Genomic DNA, 25,947 nt, shown 5'->3' with positions numbered 1-25,947 from the left:
GATAATTACATTAAATGTTTTCTTTTTTTTTTTGTTATTGGTGTTGTTATGTACACTTTATATGCGTTAACATAATTTATTTATTGTGGTCATTTATCGTTTCTCGTAACGATCCCGCGCCCTCGTTGGAAAGATCGTTCACTATTATTCAGACGTTTTATATGTATAATATAATAAATATTCCATACGCAAGCTCTTCTTGAATGTTAGCGCTTAAACATAGAAAGTTCATCACTAAAATCACCTAAAATCATCTCTCCAAACGTAAGATCGGGGTTTAACCGACAAACATTGTCAATCTATAAATGTAACTAAAGACACGTAACGGACATAGTATCAATTAGAAGTAAATGTTGATTAGGTAGATACCTTCAATATAGTCAACAACATTGTAATTATTTAATGAGAAGAATATTTGAGTAGGTATAACCATTTGACAATGTCGTTATATCACATTTGTTTTTCTGACGACTTGTCAAAATATTTTTTTCGTTAAGGAACATTACAAAAAAATATCGAGAACCTTTTAACTAACAATTAAAATGTTTGTAAATAAATGTAAGATTACAGTTTGCTTTAATATCCTTTTTTATCGACTATAAATTATAATAATGACAATCACTGTAGTTGCTACAAACAGCTGAACATATGGATGCAAAGCAGGTATGTTTATAATAGTTTTACCAAAACAACAATCGACGTAGAAAATAAAAAAGAGCTTCTCATTCTCTCTGATGCATAATACGACGAACTTACCCCTAAAACAACAGTTTTACCTCGTATTTCTAGGTTTTTCTGTTCACACATTGTTGTCAATATAATGGAATTTGATGCGACTGTCATACAAGTAAGAGGTTTAGCTAGCTATAAAACCACCTTTAGTCAACTGTTTTCTACATACTAAAATACCTGTACCAGGTACCTGTATGAAAGCTTTAAAAGGAATTTACTGACCCCATATATCTCGTATTAGGTCACTAACACACCATGTAACGAATTTATCTTACCGATTATATACACATTTGGTATTTAGACTAGCGGCCTATCAAAGTTATCAAGTCTTCAATGTTTAGTATTAAGATCCTATACTTCCATTTGTCTGTACAGAAAACAAATGCCAACAATAACAATCTTTTAGCTTTAAATGTGTTGTATTGATTCAATTTATTTCAATCAGTCGTGTATTATATGTATTTATTTCTTCGTCTGTTGAATGCTTTCAGATTTCTTTTTTTGTTTTGAAAGGGAAGTAACTCCGTTATGCCAACAGTAACAACATGTTAGCTTTAATTATATTTTATGAACATATTTCAACATTTCATTGTCAATTTCGTCGTCTGTTGAATCATTTCACCGTGCTGTTTTTATGAAGGGTTGTAGCATCATTTGTGTTTTGAAAGGGAAGTAACGCCTTACTTCACCCATATGGTTGCTAACCCTATATGGCAAATAACCATGTGACACCCATATCAAATATACATGGTCACCACGTGTAGTCCATTAACCATTCATGTCTCCATAAATCTATTGGAGGTAAGATAAAACACTATATAATGCTCTTTCTTAATATAGATCATATTACAACTCTTATAGTATCCAATAAGCGGGACAATAAAAAACATACCTTCTATATAAAACGATCACTACGATAAGTACTGAAACAGCAAGGACGGCGGTTATAATCAGAGCCATCAGTAAAACATCTGAAAAAAAAACGTATACAATAGTTACCATTTAGTGTATTTATTAGTGTTAATGTTGTTATGGAAACGAAGAACTGTTAATAATAACAATAATAAAAAAACAACATTTTGCTTCGGACGACATATACAGGATATTTCATATATTTCAACCAACCTTTTTTTTCTTAAAATGCCCTGTACCAGGTCAGAAAAATGGCCATTGTTATATTACAATTCGTTTCTATGTGAGTTACATTTTAATGTTATCTTTCTTTTGTGTCGTAGTTCTCTTATATTTGATGCGTTTCCATCAGATTTTGTTTGTAGCTCGGATTTGTTTTCTCTCTATCGATTTATGAATTTTAAACAGCGGTTTACTACTGTTGCCTTTATTTATACAGATTTAAAAAAAAAACATATGGTTGTTATCGACTCTTCCGTGGAATTAGGGAGATCATCCACCACTTCGAAGTCAGTACATGTGTCTTAGGCCGTGTTCACATTGACCTAAACTCGGTGTTGTGTAAGTGTAACTCACACGTAAACTAAACAAAATTACGTTCCCATTGATAAAATTCAATGTTTACATGTAGTGTAAAACATGTTTTGTCTACATGCAGTCGATACTCGATGTAGGCCTTGTGTAGATTAAGTGTACACAAAACTAGGCATTTAAAACATTAGTTTCACCGTGTATATTTAAGAAAGAAACATTTTTTGAATAAAATTGATATTTATAGCAATTATTAATAAAGATCTTTACAGAAATATTTGTCTAATTAAAACTTGATATATATTTTTTTTTTTTTAAACTTAACGTAGCTTTATTTATTAAGCCCTTATCAAGACTCAAAGCAGCATCATTGCCGAACACACAATTCATTTGAAAATTAAGGTCTTTTCGAATCGACTTGACTTGCACAGAAATGTTTGCCACTGGTCTTTACTCAAACAACCATTCACTCATAAATGCATTACTTAAAAAGTGTGAGGTAAATGTATTGTTTGTCTAGTACATATATCTCGGATCCGTTAAATTACCCTTAAAACTAAAAAAAAAACCATTACCCCTCCCTTTGCCAAATACTCCTTGGAGAAGAAATATACCATTTAAAACAAACAGAAAAGATAGGAATATAGTGATCCCTAATATATCATTCCTTCGTCTCCTTCAATCTCTGTACCGATGTAATGCATTGGCTATATGAGAATAAAAATATATATTCTTCGCCTGTAAGCATGCTGCTGCAGCCTACGTTTTCTAATGCTTAATCGAGATATCTTTATTATTTTTAAACTACTGCAAATCATCAAAATGGCTTTCATAAAGAAGCAACCACTTAACTTTAAAAAAAAAAGGGGGGGGGGGGGGTATTTTGTTAATTTATCTTAGCCAGAAATTTTTCCGCGCAAACGTTTTATTCCGTTTTTTTTCGATGCTGGTAATCAATTTTTTTTTTCAACATTTAACACTATAATGTATGGGGAAACTCTTGATTTAGAATATTTTTGTATCATCTGTAGGACCTTTTTTTCCAATTGGGGTTCGGAATATTTCCATCGATACCCCCACCCCCATTTGAAGTCAAATGGTCGTTCCCTTACTGCTAGAAAAGTTGTCCGAAAACTTTGCATTCGGTTCTACGTAATGAACATTTAAATGTCATAGAGTTTACAAGTGTGAACAAATCTTATGTACAGCAGCCGGTTGTACGAACGTGTCATTAACCTTATGTGTCATTAAGTCTTCATTAAGCCCTTATGATACATTAGGATAATGAAGACTTAATGACACATTAGGCTAATGCAATGTTCGTACAACCGGCTGCTGGTAATTAAACAAGGTGTATAGATGTGAACAAATTTAATGTGAAACCAATGTCCAGTACGTTAAACTAATTGTAAACAAGATTACTGTACATGGCGTTTGTTGTGAACACGGCCTTAGGCCGTGTTCACACCAAACGCCGTGTAGAGTAAACATGTTTACAATTAGTTTAGTGTAGTGTACACTGGTTTTACATTACATTTGTTCACATCTATACACCTTGTTTAGCTACCTGTACATAAGATTTGTTCCCACTTGTAAACTATATGTCATTTAAATGTTCATGACGTAGAACTGAATTCAAAATTTTTGGAAATTTTTTCTAGCGGTAAGGGAACAACCAATTGACTTCAAAAGGGGGGCGGAGGATGGGAATGGAAATATTCCGATCTCCAATTTGATAAAAAAAAAAAAAAACGGTCATACAGATGATAAAAAAAAAATGTTCTGAATCAAGAGTGTCCCCATACATTATAGTGTTAAATATTGAAAAAAAAGTATTTGACAACCAGCATCGAAAAAAAAGGAATAAAAACGTACGCGCGAAAAAAAATCTGACTCAGATAAAAAAAAATAACTCTCCCCCCTTTTTTAAGTTAAGTGGTTGCTACTTTAAGAAAGCCATTTTTATAATTTGCAGTAGTTTGAACATACAAGAGAAGTCTCGATAACGCATTAGAAAACGTTAGCTGCAACAGCGTGCTTACAGCCGAAAAAAAAAGGATTGAGATATTAGGGATCACTACATTTTTATCTTTTCTGTTCGTTTCAAATGGTATTTCTTCTCCAAGGAGTATTTGGTAAAAGAATAGGGTAGCGTTTTTTTTTTTATATTTATTTTACGTGTTATTTAATGGATCTGAGATACTAGACAAACATATCATTTACCTCACACTTGTTTTAGTCATGCATTTATTCGTGAATCGTTTTTTGAGTAATGACCAGTGGCGAATATTTCTGTGTACGTCAAGTCAATTCGGGAAGACCTTTTCAAATGAATTAGGCAACAATTATTTACTTCATTTTTTGTGGAGGGGGAGGGGGGCGTGAGCTATTGATTTTTTTCAGGACAAATTTTGGTGACAAGTCGATATCAATTTTAGCATTATATATAGTGGCAGATGAGGGTGAAACAAACAATTTTTTTTCAGGGCCAAAAACTGGAAACTTTTTTAGTTTCCAAAACAAAATCCATAGCTCACCACCCCCACCCCCCTTGCCTTTATGTTTTATACTCAACTATAATAGCCCCCCCCCCCCCTCCCCCGAAAATCAATTGGTTGCTGCCTTATGGGTTCGGTAATGATGCTGCTTTGAGTCTTGATTAGGGATTAATAAAGTACGTTAATTTTTTTTAACAAAAAAAATCTGTAAAAATTTAGACAACTTATAATTATCAAAAATATCAATTTTACTCAAAAATAGTTTCCTCCTTAAATATATACACGATAAAACTAATGTCCTAAATGCCTAGTTTTGTGTACACTTAACCTACACAAGGCCTACATTGACTATCGACTGTGTGTAGGTAAAACATGATTTAAACTACATGTAAACATTGAGTTTTATCAATGGGAACGCAATTGTGTTTAGTTTACGTGTGAGTTACACTAACACAACACCAAAATTAGGCCAATGTGAACACGGCCTTAGATAGCTCATTTTACACAGGTATCAACAATATATGCATTCAATATACTATTGCCCTAAATAAGGTCCATAATTTGAATACTACGGTTAAAGTCATATGAAACGAGTGACTGGTGAAAAATAATGTTTTTCCAATTCTTGAACCAATGCATGTATATATCATAAACTTACTAGTCTTCTGTGCACGATTTTATCATTTTTTACGCAAATATATCGTATAATCGTCATTTTCTTTCTCTCTGTCTGTTATAATTTAACAAATATGGCAGCTCATTAAATGCCGTATTTTTACTCCGATGTTTACCGATTATCACCTTAGAGTAAACAATAAAAAAGCAGGGATATTAAGCACATGTTTAACATGTACAATCAGATAATAGTTTATTTCGGTGACAGATCCATGCGTGTTGCGATCACCGGATTTTACGAGAGGTTCACGCTAAGGTCATTTTGCATACGGAAAATATGTCGGCGAGTTGTTTCCTGGAACATGTGAAAGCAAGCAATTAAAAAAGTTAACTTCTTCTAATAGTGGACAAATTAAAGAATTTTCTTCAGAAAAAAGGTATATTGCACATAGTTTAATAATGAAAACTATCCATTTTGTTATAAAAAACATATGCATCATTTTTTTTTAATTTGAAGTTTCATACACTGTATGACTTCAGGAAAATGTCACATACGGATTTCAAAGATATACAATTTATATACTTTTCTTAAAATAAAGGAGATACTAACTACTTCCATGGCCAGTTTATATTATATCTTACTTTAAAAGTTTAAGAGGAGATGCAAACACACTACTTCAATTAAAATTGACAGAGAAGTTAACGTGCAAATTTGAAAAAAATAATTGTCGGTCATTTTACGATTCTGGACACAACTCGTAATCAGTGATGGACAATAACTGTTCGATATCGTGTATGAGTAACATCTTAGGGACAAATGTCGAATTCATTATTCACTGCACGAAAAACAATTGATGGAAGAAAAAAAAAATAACTACAGAACAGCAGTTGTTAGATAAAATTCATGTTTTATGGGTTGCACTTTGTAAAAACAGCTGTTTCTCAAACCAGGCCTCCTTAGGGGAGATCTTGAATATTCATAGAAAACTCATTTGGTTTACATACTATTTCCCAGTTATGGTCTCTGTGTTCCATCTCATAGACACATAACTTGGGCCAATGGGAATGTTACCAGTAAATATACATGTGCATATTGTTTACATTGAAATCTATGGTAACCTTTCATTCGAGGTAGGAGTAGTTAAGAAAATTAGTGTTAGTTTAAACTCTGAGAAGTATAGGGCATATAAACGTTGAAAATATGCCGCACAGCCCTATATTTTGACCTTTGAAAAAATTTTCAATTTCAATTCTACGATAAGATTTTTTTTTCAAAACTACATAGTAAAAGAGGTACAGTTTTAGCCGTAAAAGAAGTTCCTATGGGAAATTGCATTGTCAATATTTACAGAAATGTAACCTATAGTTTTGCAGACACGCAATTGAATGTAAAACAAACAACCAAAACGTGTAGAGATTCGTATAATGCAAAGATTAAAAAAAGGAAAATGATAAAAAACAAGAATGTGTCCAAAGTACACGGATGCCCCACTTGCATTATCATTTTCCATGTTCAATGGACCTTGAAATTGGGTAAAAAATCTTATTTGGCCTTAAAAGTAAAAAAATCAACCAATAGGGAACATGTGTACTAAGTTTCAAGTTGATTGAACATTAACTTCATCAAAAACTACCTTGACCAAAAACTTTAACCTGAAACTCACACTTTTAATTTCTATGTTCAGTGGACCATAAAAATGGGGTCAAAAGTCTAATTTGGTTTTAAAATAAGACAGATCATACCATGAGGAACATGTGTACTAAGTTACAAGTTGATTGGACTTCAGCTTCATCAAAAACTACCTTGACCAAAAACTTTTACCTGAAATGGGACGAACGGACGGACAGACGAACGAACAAACGAACAGACGGAAGGACGCACAGACCAGAAAACATAACGCCCCTCTACTATCGTAGGTGGGGCATACAAAATTAACTTACTATCGATGCTTTCTTTTGATTCCAATCCAGGAGGACTTTCAACTGACATTGTAGATGTAATATCCGTATAAGCACAGATTGCTTGATATTCTTCATTGCATGGCCTAACAAAACTAAATACTTTATGATCATCTTTCCGTATCCGCACAGCAATACAATATGTTTGGTTTACATTTACGTCTGTAATGTACGTAAGTATTATACGATGCATGAAATTGTTTCGACTGATTTGATTGTATTGTAAGCTTTCTACCATTCTAATGTGTTCATTCTAAAATGAGTGAATGTTCACTAAGTATCTTGTCTTAGGGAGGGATAAATCCTACTTTGTAAAGAATCACTCTGATTCAAACAAAAAATTCTCTGAAACCGATATTATCAAGATGCTTGATTTCTTGATTGACAACATATTTGTTACGTTCGGAGGACGTGTTTTTCAACAGACTGTCGGCATACCAATGGGAACAAACTGTGCCCCTCTACTTGCTGACTTGTTTCTTTATTATTATGAGGCTGACTTCATGCAGGAACTTCTTAGGAAGAAAGATAAGAAGTTAGCAATATCCTTTAACTCTACTTTCCGCTATATAGATGACGTTCTTTCACTAAACAATTCAAAATTTGGTGACTATGTGGAACGCATCTATCCCATCGAATTGGAGATAAAGGATACTACAGATACAGTTAAGTCAGCTTCATATCTTGACTTACATCTAGAAATTGACAATGAGGGTCGGTTGAAGACAAAACTTTACGACAAAAGAGATGATTTCAGCTTTCCAATTGTGAACTTTCCATTTCTAAGTAGCAACATTCCAGCAGCACCTGCATACGGGGTATATATCTCTCAATTGATACGATATTCCCGTGCTTGCATTTCCTATCATGATTTTCTTGATAGAGGGTTACTGCTCACAAGGAAGCTATTAAATCAAGAGTTCCAAATGGTGAAGTTGAAATCATCCCTTCGTAAATTTTACGGACGCCATCACGAGTTGGTTGACCGTTATGGAATAACCATTTCACAAATGATATCGGATATGTTCCTCACGTCGTAACTACAATCTCCTTCCCTTTCATGAATTTGACCTACCGAATTAGACTATTTACCGGATTTGTAATCACATAAGCAACACGACGGGTGCCGCATGTGGAGCAGGATCTGCTAACCCTTCCGGAGCACCTGAGATCACCCCTAGTTTTTGGTGGGGTTCGTGTTGTTTATTCTTTAGTTTTCTATGTTGTGTCATGTGTACTATTGTTTTTCTGTTTGTCTTTTTCATTTTTAGCCATGGCGTTGTCAGTTTGTTTTAGATTTATGAGTTTGACTGTCCCTTTGGTATCTTTCGTCCCTCTTCTTTTAGTCTTATCTTGTCGTAAAAAGAACCAAACATAATAAACAAGTATTTTTGTTCTTATTTTTAAGGTCTATTTTACTTGAAGAATACCTGCGCTAGGTTACTTTTTCCAAAATGTAAGTACTTTCTTGTAATCAATTGGTGTCTGTCACGCATGCACGAAGAGCACAACGTTACTGTGTTTCAAGTCCCAGGACTATTATACTAGTGTATAAATTCCATTTGAAAGTTTTTTCCTCATCCTTTTTTTGAAATTTTATTTTTTGAATTTAGATGCTGTAGTTCCTATAACAAAACCCGTAGAAGAGTGCTTTTGACAACTTAAAAAACGATAATATGCACTAAGCATGAAAAGGGGAAACTTATATAAAAGTTTAACTTATCCTCTAGAAAAAATCATTCTCCATGTTATAATCCACAATGAGATTTTTAGAAAAACAAATTAAGAAACTTAGGCACTAGTTCACTCAAGCCAGAATGTCAATGTGGTATATTAAAATCATTTACCTCATAATTATTCAAGACAACTGACGTAAATCGGAAATGAAAATAAAGACAAAACCGTGTGCTTAAATATACAAACTACTATATAATTAAGGGACGACATCAAAAGTTCAATGTAGGATAAAAAACTTAATTCATATAGTTTTTTCACTGACCCCCCCCCCCCCCCCCCCCACCCCCCTCTTAACTTAATTTGGGAAAAATTGATTTACCAATAGGGATATATGTAAAAATCGATTTTAGATATACAAAACTTGCAGAATTTTAACCCCCCCACCCCCAAACTATTTGATTTAAGTTTTTTATCCTACATCGATCTTTTGATGTCGTCCCTAAGCAAATGAGTTCTTATATATATTTTTATATATAAAAATGAATATATTCAGCGCTATGATTTTATTACTCAATATATAAAAAAAACACATACGTTATACTTTAAGCAATATACAGTACTTGCAACCTTAGGCGTTACTGTTTGACGTGAACTTGACTGATCGGTGAATGATCGGTGACGGATGTTTGACTGATCGATGACTGATCGGTGATCGGTGACCCATAGGATCCGTCAGATAAGTCAAATAACCTATGTAAGAGTTACCCTGACAACTGTCACCGATCGATCAGTAAATTAAATTTATGCACGGATCGGACGGATACGTAAAATTGAGAAAGGAAATGGTGAATATGTCAAAGCGACAACCACCCGACCATAGAGCAAACAACAGCCGAAGGCAACCAATGGGTCTTCAATGTAGCGAGAATTCCCGCACCCGTAGGTGTCCTTCAGCTGGCCCCTAAAATATGCATAATAGTACAGTGATAATGGACGTCATACTAAACTCCGAATTATACACAAGAAACTAAAATTTAAAATCATACAAGACTAACAAAGGCCAGAGGCTCCTGACTTGGGACAGGCGCAAAATTGCGGCGGGGTTAAACATGTTTATGAGATCTCAACCCTCCCCCTATACCTCTAGCCAATGTAGAAAAGTAAAAGAATAACAATACGCACATTAAAATTCAGTTCAAAAGAAGTCCGAGTCTGATGTCAAAAGATGTAACAAAAGAAAATAAATAAAATGACAATAATACATAAATAACAACAGACTACTAGCAGTTAACTGACATGCCAGCTCCAGACCTCAATTAAACTGATTGAAAGATTATGTCTTCATCATATGAATATCAGGTACAATCCCTCCCGTTAGGGGTTTAGTATCATACTATCATAAAATATATGAGAAGAACATAACCCGTGTCATGCCAACAACTGTTTTTTTTAGAAGTAAATGTGTTTAGTTCCGATGCAAAGACCCTATCAGTGAATCAATGTTAAAGCCAAAATATGCAATCTTTAATGACCTGACAACAGTATCGTAACTATATCCCCTTTTAATAAGTCTATTTAAAGGTTTTGTTAGTTTCTGAGGAGAATACTGACATTTTTGTGCTTTATAAAGAATATTTCCATAAAATTTTGTATATATTTAAAATTCTTATATAAACCGAACTCCACAGTGTTTACAATCGATGAACGCGGACCTCTACGAAGACACCTTAATTTACACGTTATAATTTGTAATAAAATTAGTTGCAATAAAAAAGTAAAAATAGTTTAACAGAATAAGATGCTTAGAGCGTTAAATTGTTTGTGTTGATTAATATTTTCGTATTAAATATTATAAACCTCAGAGACATATAATACATAATTGTATTATATGACTCAGTTAACATGAACTTATTTCTACGAAAATGGTTATTGTTGACCGCCATTGGATTTTTGAACTTTTAATAGTTTCGAATAGGTTGTTTTTTCATGAAATTAAAAGAATGTCAAAGAAATGATATAAAAAGTTTGTTCCCATTGTTTAGAATTACCATAATTAATCTTCTTTTTATCAAATATTGTACTATTTTATTTGCAATCAGTTATTTTTACCATCTTGAGACAAGTCTTCTAATCAGAATTGAGATATAATGAGAATTAAAATACTTAAACTTTTAATTTTGTGGAATAAGAATGCAGTTATTGATTTATTTTTGATGCATATTATTAACTGTCATATGATTTCAGTACTTTTTGTACATAATGATTGGCTGTTCTTCATAAAATAATTTTACTTTAAGGAAAAAGATATTAAATTTTTGTACGCGTTGCCTAAAATGCAAATATTTCTTCATTTTACTGAAAATTATTGGCCGCCATTGGATTTTTGTACTTTTTATATTTTGAATAGTTTTTTTTCATCAAATTAAAAGAATGGCAGAGAAATCACACTAAAACTTTGTTCGCATTGTTAAAAATAACCAAAATTATTCTTCTTTTTATTAAAAATGATACTATTTTATTTGAAACAGTTATTTTTACCATCTAGAGACAAGTCTTCTAATCAGAATTGAGATATAGTGAGAATTAAAATACTTAAACTTTTCTTTTTGTGGAATAAGAATGAAGTTATTGATTTATTTTGATGCAAATTATTAACTGTCATATGATTTCAGTACTTTTTGCACATCATGATTGGCTGTTCTTCATAGAATAATCTAACTTTCAGGAAAAAGATATAAAAATTTTGTACGCGTTGCCTAAAATGCAAATATTTTTTCATTTTACTGAAAATTATTGACCGCCATTGGATTTTTGTACTTTTTATATTTAAGAATAGTTTTTTCTCATAAATTAAAAGAATGTCAGAAAAATCCTACTAAAATTTTGTTCCAATTGTTTTAAATAATTAAAATTATTCTTCTTTTTATTAAAAATGATACTGTTTTATTTGAAATCAGTTATTTTTACCATCTTGAGACAAGTCTTCTAATCAGAATTCAGATATAATGAGAATTAAAATACTTACACTTTTATTTTTGTGGAATAAGAATGTAGTTATTGATTTATTTTGATACTAATATTAACTGTCACATGATTTCAGTACTTTTTGTACATCAAGATTGGGTGTTCTTCATAAAATATGCTTACTTTTAGGAAAAAGATATAAAATGTTTGTACGCGTTTCCTAAAATGCAAATATTGTTTCATTTTACTGAAAATTATTAACCGCCTTTGGATTTTTGTACTTTTTATAGTTGAAAATAGTTTTTTTTCATAAAATTAAAATAATATCAGAAAAAACATACTAAAATTTGGTTCGCATTGTTTAAAATAATCAAAATTATTCTTCTTTTTATCAAAAATGATACTATTTTATTTGAAATCAGTTATTTTTACCATCTTGAGACAAGTCTTCTAATCAGAATTCAGATATAATGAGAATTAAAATACATAAACTTTTATTTTTGTGGAATAAGAATGTAGTTATTGATTTATTTTGATAAAAATTATTAACCGTCATATGATTTCAGTAAATCATGATTGGCTGTTCTTCATAAAACATGCTTACTTTAAGGAAAAATATATAAAATTCTTGTACGCGTTGCCTAAAATGCAAATATTTTTTCATTTCACTGAGAATTATTGACCGCCATTGGAATTTTGTACTTTTTATAGCTTAGAATAGTTTTTTTTAATAAAATTAAAATAATATCAGAAAAATCATACTAAAATTTTGTTCGCATTGTTTAAAATAATCAAAATTATTCTTCTTTTTATCACAAATGATACTATTTTATTTGAAATCAGTTATTTTTACCATCTTGAGACAAGTTTTCTAATCAGAATTCAGATATAATGAGAATTAAAATACATAAACTTTTATTTTTGTGGAATAAGAATGTAGTTATTGATTTATTTGATACTAATATTAACCGTCACATGATTTCAGTACTTTTTGTACATCAAGATTGGGTGTTCTTCATAAAATATGCTTACTTTTAGGAAAAAGATATAAAATGTTTGTACGTGTTTCCTAAAATGCAAATATTGTTTCATTTTACTGAAAATTATTAACCGCCTTTGGATTTTTGTACTTTTTATAGTTGAGAATAGTTTTTTTTCATAAAATTAAAATAATATCAGAAAAAACATACTAAAATTTGGTTCGCATTGTTTAAAATAATCAAAATTATTTTTCTTTTTATCAAAAATGATACATGTACTATTTTATTTGAAATCAGTTATTTTTACCATCTTGAGACAAGTCTTCTAATCAGAATTCAGATATAATGAGAATTAAAATACATAAACTTTTATTTTTGTGGAATAAGAATGTAGTTATTGATTTATTTTGATAAAAATTATTAACCGTCATATGATTTCAGTACATCATGATTGGCTGTTCTTCATAAAACATGCTTACTTTAAGGAAAAATATATAAAATTCTTGTACGCGTTGCCTAAAATGCAAATATTTTTTCATTTCACTGAGAATTATTGACCGCCATTGGAATTTTGTACTTTTTATAGCTTAGAATAGTTTTTTTTAATAAAATTAAAATAATATCAGAAAAATCATACTAAAATTTTGTTAGCATTGTTTAAAATAATCAAAATTATTCTTCTTTTTATCACAAATAATACTATTTTATTTGAAATCAGTTATTTTTACCATCTTGAGACAAGTTTTCTAATCAGAATTCAGATATAATGAGAATTAAAATACATAAACTTTTATTTTTGTGGAATAAGAATGCAGTTATTGATTTATTTTGATGCATATTATTAACTGTCATATGATTTCAGTACTTTTTGTATATAATGATTGGCTGTTCTTCATAAAATAATTTTACTTTAAAGAAAAATATATTAAATGTTTGTACGCGTTGCCTAAAATGCAAATATTTCTTCATTTTACTGAAAATTATTGACCGCCATTGGAATTTTGTACTTTTTATAGTTTAGAATAGTTTTTTCAATAAAATTGAAAGAATATCAGAAAAATCCTACTAAAATTTTGTTCGCATTGTTTAAAATAATCAAAATTATTCTTCTTTTTATCAAAAATTGGAATTTTGTACTTTTTATAGCTTAGAATAGTTTTTTTTAATAAAATTTAAAAAATATCAGAAAAATCATACTAAAATTTTGTTCGCATAGTTTAAAATAATAAAAATTATTCTTCTTTTTATCAAAAATGATACTATTTTATTTGAAATCAGTTATTTTTACCATCTTGAGACAAGTCTCCTTATTAGAATTGAGATATAATGAGAATTAAAATACTTAAACTTTTATTTTTGTGGAATAAGAATGCAGTTATTGATTTATTTTGATACAAATTATTAACCATCATATGATTTCATTACTTATCAGGATTGGCTGTTCCTCATAAAACATGCTTACTTTAAGGAAAAAGATATTAAATTTTTGTACGCGTTGCCTAAAATGCAAATATTTCTTCATTTTACTGAAAATTATTGACCGCCATTGGATTTTGTAATTTTTATAGTTTGAAATAGTTTTTTTGTTCATAAAATTAAAGGAATGTCAGAGAAATCATACTAAAATTTTATTCGCATTGTTTAGAATAACCAAAATTATTCTTCTTTTTGTTAAAGATGATATTATTTTATTTGAAATCAGTTATTTTACCATCTTGAGACAAGTCTGCTAATTAGAATTGAGATGTAATGATGTACTTTTTATTGTTTAGGAGTAGTTATCTTTTTTATTAAAAAAAAGACTCTCAGAAAAATATAATGTAATGTTGTTTGCATTGTTGAAAATTATTTCTATTTCTTGTTAAAAGCAGTTATTTTTGTAATTTGTTGTTTTAAATGCTTCGATTGTGACGAGAATATAGAAAGTCCGTGATTATGATAGGTTTTTTTTTTAAGAATTTTATGATGATAAGGATACAAAAATTTAAAATATTGAAAAAAATAGACTATATTTTTCAATAACTGATTCTTTCATTTTGTTTTTCCCGAGAATGTTTGGAAAATAATAAAATAAAAACCGCGATGTAGACACCGTTTTAGAACTCGCCGGTTTTGAAAATATATAACCTAAATAAAACGAAAAAGACCATTCTTTAATGATGATATTTTAATTTAGGTTTTATCTGTACATTTCTTTTCATTTCAATTCATAAAACTTTGCTAAATAATTAATAAACAAAATGTATAATTGAACGTTCGATTTTCAATAGTCGCCATTTTAATTAGATTAAACGAAACTAAGATTCCGTAATTTGTATTAGTTTATCATGTGACGTATTAAAGTTCAATCCGTCATCAAGGTCGATCGGTACTATCCGTCCGATCAGTCCGATCAGTCAATTACTTTTACTATAAGTCTGACGGATTGCTGACGTGAGTTTGACGCGAACTTGACTGATCGGTGACTGATCGATGACCGCTGACTGATCGCTGAAATAGTAACGCCTAGGGTTGCAAGTACTGTAACATTTCAATTTCAGAGGCGCTGATATAAAATTTAGACTCTAATAATACTATTTCTCTTACAAATAATCTTACCAACGCCCCTGACTTTGAGCCTATTCGTCTAGTAATAAACATGATATAGATAGATGTATAATCATACCTGGTAACTGTTGCATACTATGTCTCCTTGTATTTCCTAGCCAGAACCTTCCGTTATGCGATGTTTTTAAACTTTTGTAAACATCATATGAAACCAGATTATCCGGCGAACATATGTTGACAGATTTAATCCAAACATGAGAACTGCTGTGGGAGTAAACTGTTGCTGAATCTTCTAATTAAAAATAAGATAATAAATCGAGGTTTTGAATGTCCTTACAGATAAAATAACAAACAATGTTAATACGACTCTTCGAGTACCTACATGTAGCAATGATTTAACAACCTCGGTTGTGTCCCAGAGACTGCGTTTACTCATTTCAAAGCAAAACTTGTGTAACATAAATTTGAAAAGGATAATGATTTTTCACGATACACTAGAATACATTTATTTAAGGTAACAGGTACGTAAATGGCTTGTCCTGCGATTGTTAAAAGAAATTGCATGCACGTAGAACTTATTAAACGTATAAAAAACCTGATCACAAGTACAGTATAAGTAAACTTCTTAAAATTGTTACTTACTAATAGTATACCATCCAACTATTTTACGGCTTATAAGTTTTTAAAAATAAATCCTCACTTTAAAATTGTAAGATATCAGTTATAATTTAAAAAGAGTAATGACAAGATCTCCATATAGAAATTAAACTGTAAAGAAAATTTTTGTATATATTATACCTTAAATTTTGTCCAAACCCCAACCACTTTACATAAGTCTTACAGGAAATTTTCATTATTATTCCTGATATATGTATAGCACACTCAGCTATGATTATAAGTAATTTTTAACTTTTGACCATTTTAATTCTTGTAAATACATGTATATGCAGTTGTTGTTTTTTAACACTTTCCTACACCCTAGCACATATAAATTATTATATATTTTTTAAAAAACTTTATGATGACAATCCTATGAATTAATTATGATATCTATTATTTAGTGATCATTATAACCAAATTCAGTCATCTGTATATAATTTAATTAATTGTTTCCCTATGTTTTAAGGTGTAAATAGTTGCTCAAACTATACCCTTTGGGTAGTGCTCCACATTTAATGGAGGAATATACAAGAAACTGAACTGAACTGATTAAAAGAAAATGAAAAATCGAAAAATTTGAGTTGGTCACCGATCTAATTTCTGAATTCCAGACATCTGAAAAGGTTTAGGAAACAACATAAAATACATGTTCACATTTTCAACCACAATTTTGCTGCTTCACAATAAGGGAGGCAAAATATACGGCGCAACGGTAAATTGAAACTTATAAGCCGAAAACATACTAACAATGCCATTGGAAAAAAACGAAAAACAGCAGAAAGACAAACAATAGTAAATAAATGGGGAAATATTTCCATGGGACACAGGTGATGCTCCTGCTTGCATATAATGTTATGAAGTGACATAACTAAAAACTGTAAAAGTGACGCTACCCAAATTTGTACTTGATCTTAGTTTTATGGTAATAAGAATTGCGTAAACGTTGCATTACATTTGGTTGATGCAAACTAATCTTAAAGAACGGAAACAAAATATGTAGCAATTTTTTATTTGTTATTGAGCATAACTCTATAAAACGGTAAAAGTGACGCCACCAAAATTTAAACTAGATCTGTGTTTTTTTTTTTTTTTGTTTGTTTGTTAATCAGCATTGTGTATAAGTCTTCTAACATTTGGTCGAGGCAAACTAAAGTTAGAGAACAGAAACAAACTTTGGACGGTAAGACTTACAGACAGACGGACAAGTGTTAAACTTAATGCCCCCTCCGCTACGCAGGTGCATAAAGAAAAACACAAAAGTACAGTTTTATTCCCCCGATAGTTAAAGGGGGTCATGCATATAAAATATTTAAAATTATGTTTCAATGGCACGAGAACACAACACAAACATTAACACATACTTCGATCCAAATAGCACTGGTCATTTGCAAACTTAAGAAGTGTGTTTAATATGACACGAAAGGAAATGTGGGATAAATGTAAATTATAGGCAAAAGACAAACAAAAAGATTATTTCAAAGTTTGTTGCATATTATCCTTACTTTTTTCCCACCTTTGTATATAAATTCCAACTTATTCATCTTTTGATGTTTTTGTTTTTTTGTTTTTTTGTTATTCGGCGGCTTCGCCGTGGTTGACAATTTTTTCTCGGTTTACCAATCTGCTCTATCCCCAACTCAGCTATATGTTGTTTATAATTGTTCAGCATGGACTTCGAACACACATTGTACGACGTTCCGATAAATTTATCCAGTCTAGATTTCGTGAGCTGTAATGATCAAGCTAACAATGTACTGAATAGAAAAGCTGCATGTGATTTTGAAGAACCGTCTTCGAGCGAGTTTTAATTTGTTAACTAGATATTGCAGCGGTTGGAAATCGGCAACAGCATAATGTACCTCGTAATTTATGCCAACAATATACCTGTTCATACTTTAGAATTTTTTGCTAAGTTTTGCGAAAATTAAGAAGAAATACGTATAGCAAAAATAAATCTATAATTCATTTTTTTTATAGCAGCATTTGCACATGTATACAAACAGTATCAACTGAAATAAAAATAACTGTAGTTCAAATTTTTTGCGCATTTTAAAATGAATTGATTGGTGCACGCAGACTTTTTTAATCTTCAGTATAATATATTTACTTTGCTAATTATTTTAAATTTAAAGTGGCGGTAAAGAGTAATTTTCAATCAGCGGATCTCTATTTTTCCCTTGCCGCTTTTTCATGTTGGAAAGCATGTAATTCACAATGTTCCATTCAATTCAAATTGAGTGAAAAGCAACGTGTAACATTTATTTTAAATTTTCGTTCATTTTGAAAGACAGTTTTATTCCCGTTTGTCCGTGCATATATATAAGGCCCCATCCCCATTCCGATTATCGTTCAAGTTTATTGTCCCACGTCTGAAGTAATTCCCGACATTATACTAGTATTTCACAAATTTCATGTCACACAGGCAACAATTAATTAAACTATTGCTTTTCAATATTTTTTAACTATAAATTATTTGTTTTAAAATAGAACTAGTACTTTCATTTTTTGATTCTATTTATAGACCATATCGCGGACGTGAAAGAAAGCACTGTAAAGAAAGGTTTATGTATTTACAAATATTTTGATGAGAAAAAAAGGATTATATTACAGTCATAACAGGAATACCAAATCAAGAATATTAGTATTAATCTCTCGATGATTGAATACGTCCTAGCCGTTTTCACTGTGACTGGTCAGTTGCTTTGGATTATTTTTTCTTTGAATGCAAATGACTGAACTTGATGATGATGTACATTGTAAGTCTGTGACTATATTTGCTATGCCTATGGAATTTCAATATATAAAATGACAATATATGGTGTAAGCTTTAATTTTTTATTGTGGGAGTTTATGTGTGTAATGCATGTACATGTTTATGATATTCTTATCAATACTACATTCCGTTTTCACGTCCCATATCAACATTCCCGATTTTTACGGTAGTAAATACCAAATCGGTAAGCGGAAGAAGGGATCCCGTAGACCGCCCTACGTCACGATTCATGAATTATGCATATTCTATTTATAGGCTATTTTTAAACGATTCGGAAAATACTAATGCTAAAAATAGAATTTTCTTAACATGTAAAACTATCTTTAAAAAAAACGATGCAAAATCAATAACTTTGATGGAGAGTGGTAAAGGGTTATTTTCGTGGAACGTGATCGCGTTTTTTTATTTCACGTTCAACGTGTTTTTACTTTTTTATTACACGTTCAGTCGTGCAAAACAGCTAGGTGTTCAACATGTTCTGCTTATGTAATTTTTATACGTGCTTCGTGATTCAAATGCTTATTTTGCGTGCTCGGTATTTTTCAAAAAAAAAATCAAACACCAGACAGGGATCGTCAACATGGTCAAGAACGAAATTTATTTATGTTGAAACATATTTATTTATAGTGGATTGGGAAACAAGTTTTGCAACTTATATTAATCCCTTTCCACTTTGCGGGTGCGAGTTCTGCCTTGTAGCGGCATAAGCCTACTCTTTTTCTAAATCTACAAGGGTGTCTTTAACGTCCAAGAGATATGGCTCTCTCTTAACACGGGTCAGCCATTTATCGTCCCCTTCCGACGGACTATCATCGTTTCCTCAAGACCATACTCGCAAATGGTGTCGAGGGAGAGCCGAAAATTGAGTTCCTAAAATTTTCATCCCAAACGGGAATCGAACCAGGAACCTTAGTGTTAGTAGTCCGATGCACTAATCAAAACACCACGGCTCTCTACAAATTGATTTAATTTTGTTTCCGTGATAAGAAATGATAAGGCGGTAAGGCCAATGATGTTGTTCCTTTATTTGCATTTTAAAAGTTCAGAATATCTTTATATACTTTTTTAAAAGCTGTAAATTATTTATATCATAAATGTGTACACACTAAATAGGGAATATTAAGTAAAACAGAGAGTTCATATATACAAGAGGACAGTGACTCAGTCACAAAAGGTTCACCTTAAAGTCTTTATTTTTCGTGCAACGTTCATGACAGAAATTATTTCACGTTCAACGTGAACATGGTGAAATGGTGTCTTAAATAGGAAAATGTTCTGCATTATAGTAGCATATATCATTGTGCCCTCATTAAGCAAATACATATTCCTTTTTAAGATATAAAATTTAGTTCGTCGTACGTAAGTAGTTCATGAATATTCATGACATGTGACCATTTGTCCGCACTTAAAACCCGTGCGGTCACTTTTCTGACCATCGACTCTCGCTATAGCCTAAAGTAGACACGTGTATTATGTCCGAAGAAGAAATTTCTGCCGTGGAGCCAATGGACGAAAGTCAACTCTTAAAAGACGACGATAGTGATCTTACTACAGCTGATGCAGTTTCCTTATTTAACAGTTCTTTAAATAAGGCACTTCAGAGACAGAAAAGTGAGATTTTGTCGGAGTTTAAAAAGACCCAAGTAAGCTCTGTCAATACAAACACACACACGTTAGTCAGTGGTCAACCCTCTACAATTGCTTCCCAGTCTCCGTCATTTGAATTCAGACAGGAAGGGATTAAAATACAGTTTAATTTTAACACCGACCGTATTTCTTCATTAAGAAGAATTGAACATTTGCTAACTTCCGAGTCACTTGACCAAACTCTTGACCTACAGTCTATTGTTAAATCTGAGCTTGACACTTTGAACCAGCGAAACAAAATTCTAAAAATCGCTGATCGCCATGGGTGGGATACCGTCCACGAATATCTGGACGATCCTCTTGCTGACAATGTTGAAGATGCTTCAAAGTTACGCACTGCCGTTTTCAGAGCTAACCGTAAACGTACAGCTAACAAGCCTTACAGCAGAGGTGGTGGCAGAGGAGGTTTCAATGCTAGAGAATTTTTTCGTGGCTTCAGCAAAGAATCTGGACCCAGAAATGACAACTACAGTCAACAAAACAACTCCCAGCAGCAGTACAACGACGGACTGTGCTTTTACTGCAAAAGACCAGGACACACTGCCCGTTTCTGTCCCTTCAAAGCACGTGCCTTCAGTAGTTCCAAGTCAGCACCAGCCACTATTACAAGTGCTCCATCCCTGTCTTAATGAAAAAGTTGAGTATGATATAGAATTTGATAGTTATGAATATACTGATGGAAATAAGACTGTAAAAAATCGATTAAAAGATCATGTTCAGTTTTGGGAAGATAGTTTAAAACCCTCTGAATTAGTTTTAAGCACTGTAAAATTTGGTTACGTTATTCCTTTTATGCAAGAACCTCCATCAGTTTATTTGAATAATAACAGATCAGCATTTAATAATTCCTCATTTGTTTTGAAAGCTATTACAGAATTAAAACTGAATGGTTGTATTACTGAAGTTTCAAATAAACCTTATGTAATAAATCCTCTAACTGTAGCCATCAGTGATTCGAAGAAAGAGAGATTAGTTTTAGATCTGAGACATGTTAACAAATATGTACAAAAACAGAAAATAAAATTTGAAGGGGTAAAAGAGGCCAAGCAATACGCAAAAAAGGGTTTTTTCATGCTTAAGTTCGATTTACGTCATGGTTATCATCATATTAATATACATCCAGAACATCAGAAATTTCTAGGTTTTTCCTGGGTAATGGATGGACAAGAAAGATATTTTATTTTCTCAGTTTTACCTTTTGGGCTAACTTCAGCTGGACATATTTTTACTAAAGTTGTTCGTACATTAGTTAACTTTTGGAGATCACAAAGTTTCCCGATTATTGTGTATTTGGACGACGGATGGGCTTGTGACAGTAGGGAAAGATGTGTACGCATGTCCAAATCTGTTTTACATACTTTATTGAAATCTGGGTTTTTACCAAATTTTGAGAAATCAATTTTTTCACCAGTGCAAAAATTAGACTGGTTAGGTTTTTCATGGAATCTGGTATCTGGTGTCATTGAAGTTCCCAGAAAGAAAATTGAAAAAATACAGTTAAAAATTGAAAAAATTCTTTCAGATAATCGTTCAACTGCTAGAAACTTGGCATGTGTTCTTGGGAAAATCATATCTTTGATCCCAGCTTTTGGTCAGATTTGCCAATTGATGACACGTAATTTATGCATGTCTGTTTGCCAGAGAAATACTTGGGACTCATATTTTGAAATTTCCACCCAAGTCAACACCGAACTTGAGTTTTGGAAAAGTAATTGTAAATCTATACCTAATTTATTGGTATGTCCTATACACAAAATTCCAGAACGTATTATTTTTTCCGACGCCAGTATGTATGCTGGAGCAGGTTTTGTCGATGGTAATGTTTTACAAATTGCTCATTATATGTTTAGCGAACAAGAAAGACTTAAGAGCTCCACATGGAGAGAGTTGAAATCTGTCGAGTTTATATTAGAAAGTATGTTTGCACAGTTAGCAGGAAAACTTGTAAAAATTTATACTGACAATCAAAATGTCGTGCATATTTGTCGAGTTGGCAGCATGAAGCCTGATTTACATGAACTTGCTATGAATATTTATACAACTTGCATAGTTAATAGTATTACGATTGAGGTTGAGTGGATCCCTCGATCCGAAAATGTACAAGCAGATTACTTAAGTAGAATTTTTGATTTTGATGATTGGGCTGTGGACGACAGCGTTTTTCTTATGTTTAATAACAGATGGGGGAAATTTACGTTTGACAGATTCGCAGACGATAAAAATCACAAAATTGCACGGTTTAATTCAAAGTTTTGGGTTCCAGGAACTACAGGAGTCGACGCTTTCGCTTTCGACTGGTCAGGAGAAAACAACTGGATTGTGCCTCCAGTCTGCTTAGTTTGCCGAGTTTTAAATCATATGTTAACTTGTCGTGCAAAAGGTGTATTGGTAGTTCCTAAATGGAAGTCTGCTCTATTTTGGCCTATGGTTTGGAACAACACAGAAAATAAATTTAACGATTTTATCACAGATGTTGTTGAATTTGATCGTCCTAAACATTTCTTTTTATCTGGTTCAGACAGAGACAGTGTTTTTGCTAAATCCCCATTCATCAGTAGCGTCCTTGTTTTTAAACTTGATTGTTCATCGTAGGAGGTCACATTCCTTTGTACGGTTCAATGCACAATTTTACTATCGGGTGTAAATTTTTACTACACGGTAAAATACACGTACACAAAATAGGTAATTACTACGGAATGTACCCACACGCTTACATATGTGTACATTATTAGTTCAGAGTATATTAGCTTTAAAGAATTAAGATGCACCTTGTGCGGTTATAATTTGAGAAGCACCTTGTGCAGTATATAATTTAGATGCACCTTGTGCAGTTTATTTTTGAGATGCACCTTGTGCAGTATATCATTGAGAAGCACTTTGTGCAGTTTATAATTGAGATGCACCTTGTGCAATTTATAATTGAGATGCACCTTGTGCAGTTTGTAATTGCAAAGCACCTTGTGCAATATATAATTGCGAAGCACCTTGTGCAGTTTATAATTGAGAGGCACCTTGTGCGGTATAAAATAACAAAGCACCTTGTGCAGTTTAAATGCAAAAATGCACCTTGTGCAGACTTTAATTGAGAATTACATTGTGCTGTTACAGTACAAAAAGATTTAAGATAAGAAATGCACCGTATGCGCTTTAAAATATGAAATATGCACCTTGTACAGGTGTTTAAGATGCACTTTGCATGATTGTTCTGTTAAAGTGATATATTTATATTTAGCATTAAGCTCAGTTGTATTTAGTTTTATTTATGTTTCATTATTACAGGACAGTGCAACATGGAGGGAAATTTCTCAGTTTGCGAATTCGAATCAACAGTTTACCGGATGTGAAAAAAGCATTTTCAATATTGTGAGAAGCAGTAAAGCAATTTCTACAAATAAAAAGTATGATGTGTATTTCAAAAAATTTAAAGAATGGTGTATGACACATAAAGTTTATTCCGTTACCTGCAAGTGTATCATCCGTTGCAGTTTATATTAGTGGCCTTGTGCAGCAATCCGTATCTGAGTCAGTTTTATTAGCTCATTTTTATAGCATAAAGTGGTATCATGATTTCAATTTAGTGTGCAATCCGTGTGAAGACAAGCTTATTCGGATGATGATTGAAGGAGCTAAGAGAATTTTAAGTAAACCAGTATTGAAAAAAGAGCCAATTACAGCAGATCATTTACAGAAGATAGTGGACAAAATTGGTAGTGATCGTGCTCATTTGCCGAATGTTAGAATTTGTGCTATGATGTTAGTTGGTTATGCAGGATTTTTACGCTACAGTGAGATAGTTAATTTAAAAATGTGTAACATAAAATTTTTTGACACTTATGTTTCTTTGAATATTGAAACTGGGAAATCTGATGTATATAGAAGGGGTAATAATGTTATAATTTCTAAAACAAATTTGCCTACTTGTCCAGTAGTTTGGTTATTGACATACATTAATTTAGCTAAATTGGCTTTGGATTCTAATCAATATGTGTTTCGTTCAGTTAGATTTTTTAAGTCAGTAAATTCTTATAAGTTAGCAGAGGTTAATCGTCCTTTATCTTATACTAGAGCTAGGGAATTACTTTTGGGCACATTAACTGCGATCGGTCTTGATTGTAAACTTTTTTGTCTTCATAGTTTGCGCAGTGGTGGTGCAACTGCTGCTGCAAGAAATGACGTTCCTGATCGTTTAATCAAAGAGCATGGAAGGTGGCGTACCGATTTTGCTAAAGATGGTTATATCAAAGATTCTGTTAAAAAGCAACTAACGGTTTCGTCAAATCTTGGTATATAACAGGTTTTAGATATTTAACCATTTTGGTGATATTATTCGGCTCAATTATGCTATGAATTTACTATTTTTTCCCTTTGTCTCGAGGTTATAGCGAGTAGCACACCTACTTTATGTCGTTTGTTCTTTGTTAAGGCCATAGAATATTAATTACTTTATATTCGGACGAACGTAGTGAGGGAGAATATAAATAAAATTTAGTTCGTCGTACGTAAGTAGTTCATGAATATTCATGACATGTGACCATTTGTCCGCACTTAAAACCCGTGCGGTCACTTTTCTGACCATCGACTCTCGCTATAGCCTCAAGTAGACACGTGTATTCACGGTTGATTTAATGTGAATTTGTAATTGGAATTATGATATTATTGTTGTTATGTTTGTATGTGGTACATACATTGTTGTATTATATAGAATTAAAGGTTATAGCGAGTAGCACACCTACTTTATGTCGTTTGTTCTTTGTTAAGGCCATAGAATATTAATTACTTTATATTCGGACGAACGTAGTGAGGGAGAATATAAATATATGATATTTCGAATATATATGACACACAGTAGTGGTGCCTTAATTATGTTGTAAAGACTTGCAAATGTCCCATGCACGTGATCCCATGGCTTTGAATATACTATGGAGTTAATATTTTTATTATCTGCTTAATAGAGGACTTTGATGTAGGCAAATTGAAAAAAAAAACATGTAGCTTACACGTTCTTAGACACGAGACATTTCCTTTACGGGGTGTGAGGGGGTGGTGGTAGTGGTGGTGGGGTGGGGGTGCTGGTCTTCGTTTCCCCTGTTAATTGTTTATAATAAAGCTACATGTTCTATTAGGGCGTTCTACAGGATCTTCTGGGTGGTCTACATGATCCCCTGTTGTCTGAACCTTATATTTCTACTATAAAACGGTCTTTAGGATCTCCTATATTGTTTGTTTATCATGTATATACTAAAGGACGTTCTACAGGATCACCTGGGCAGTCTATAGGATCCCCTGTTGTCTGAACATTATATATAAACTATAGAACGTTCTATAGGACACCCTATTGTTTGTCTTTGATGTATCTACTAGAGGACTTTCTACGGGATCCCTTAGTCGGTCTGTGTGATCCCCCGCTTTCTCAACATTATATATCTACTACAAGACGTTCTACAGGATCCCC

The 25,947-nt window shown here is 32.0% G+C and overlaps 1 protein-coding gene across 1 annotated transcript in view; it reads right to left on the bottom strand.

Annotated features, from left to right (window-relative positions):
• LOC139481681 (uncharacterized) overlaps window positions 1-25,947 on the bottom strand; it is an 80,400-nt gene that overhangs the window by 5,301 nt on the left and 49,152 nt on the right. Inside the window, exons 6-8 of the mRNA XM_071265147.1 lie at window positions 15,534-15,707; window positions 7,230-7,409; window positions 1,625-1,703 (exon numbers count right to left, since the gene is read on the bottom strand). Coding sequence (XP_071121248.1) covers window positions 1,625-1,703; window positions 7,230-7,409; window positions 15,534-15,707 — 433 coding nt within the window. The remainder of the gene's footprint in view (window positions 1-1,624; window positions 1,704-7,229; window positions 7,410-15,533; window positions 15,708-25,947) is intronic.

The sequence above is a fragment of the Mytilus edulis genome, chromosome 7 (assembly GCF_963676685.1).
Source record: "Mytilus edulis chromosome 7, xbMytEdul2.2, whole genome shotgun sequence".
NCBI classification, from domain to species: domain Eukaryota; kingdom Metazoa; phylum Mollusca; class Bivalvia; order Mytilida; family Mytilidae; genus Mytilus; species Mytilus edulis.
This window is presented reverse-complemented; position numbering and strand designations above follow the sequence as displayed.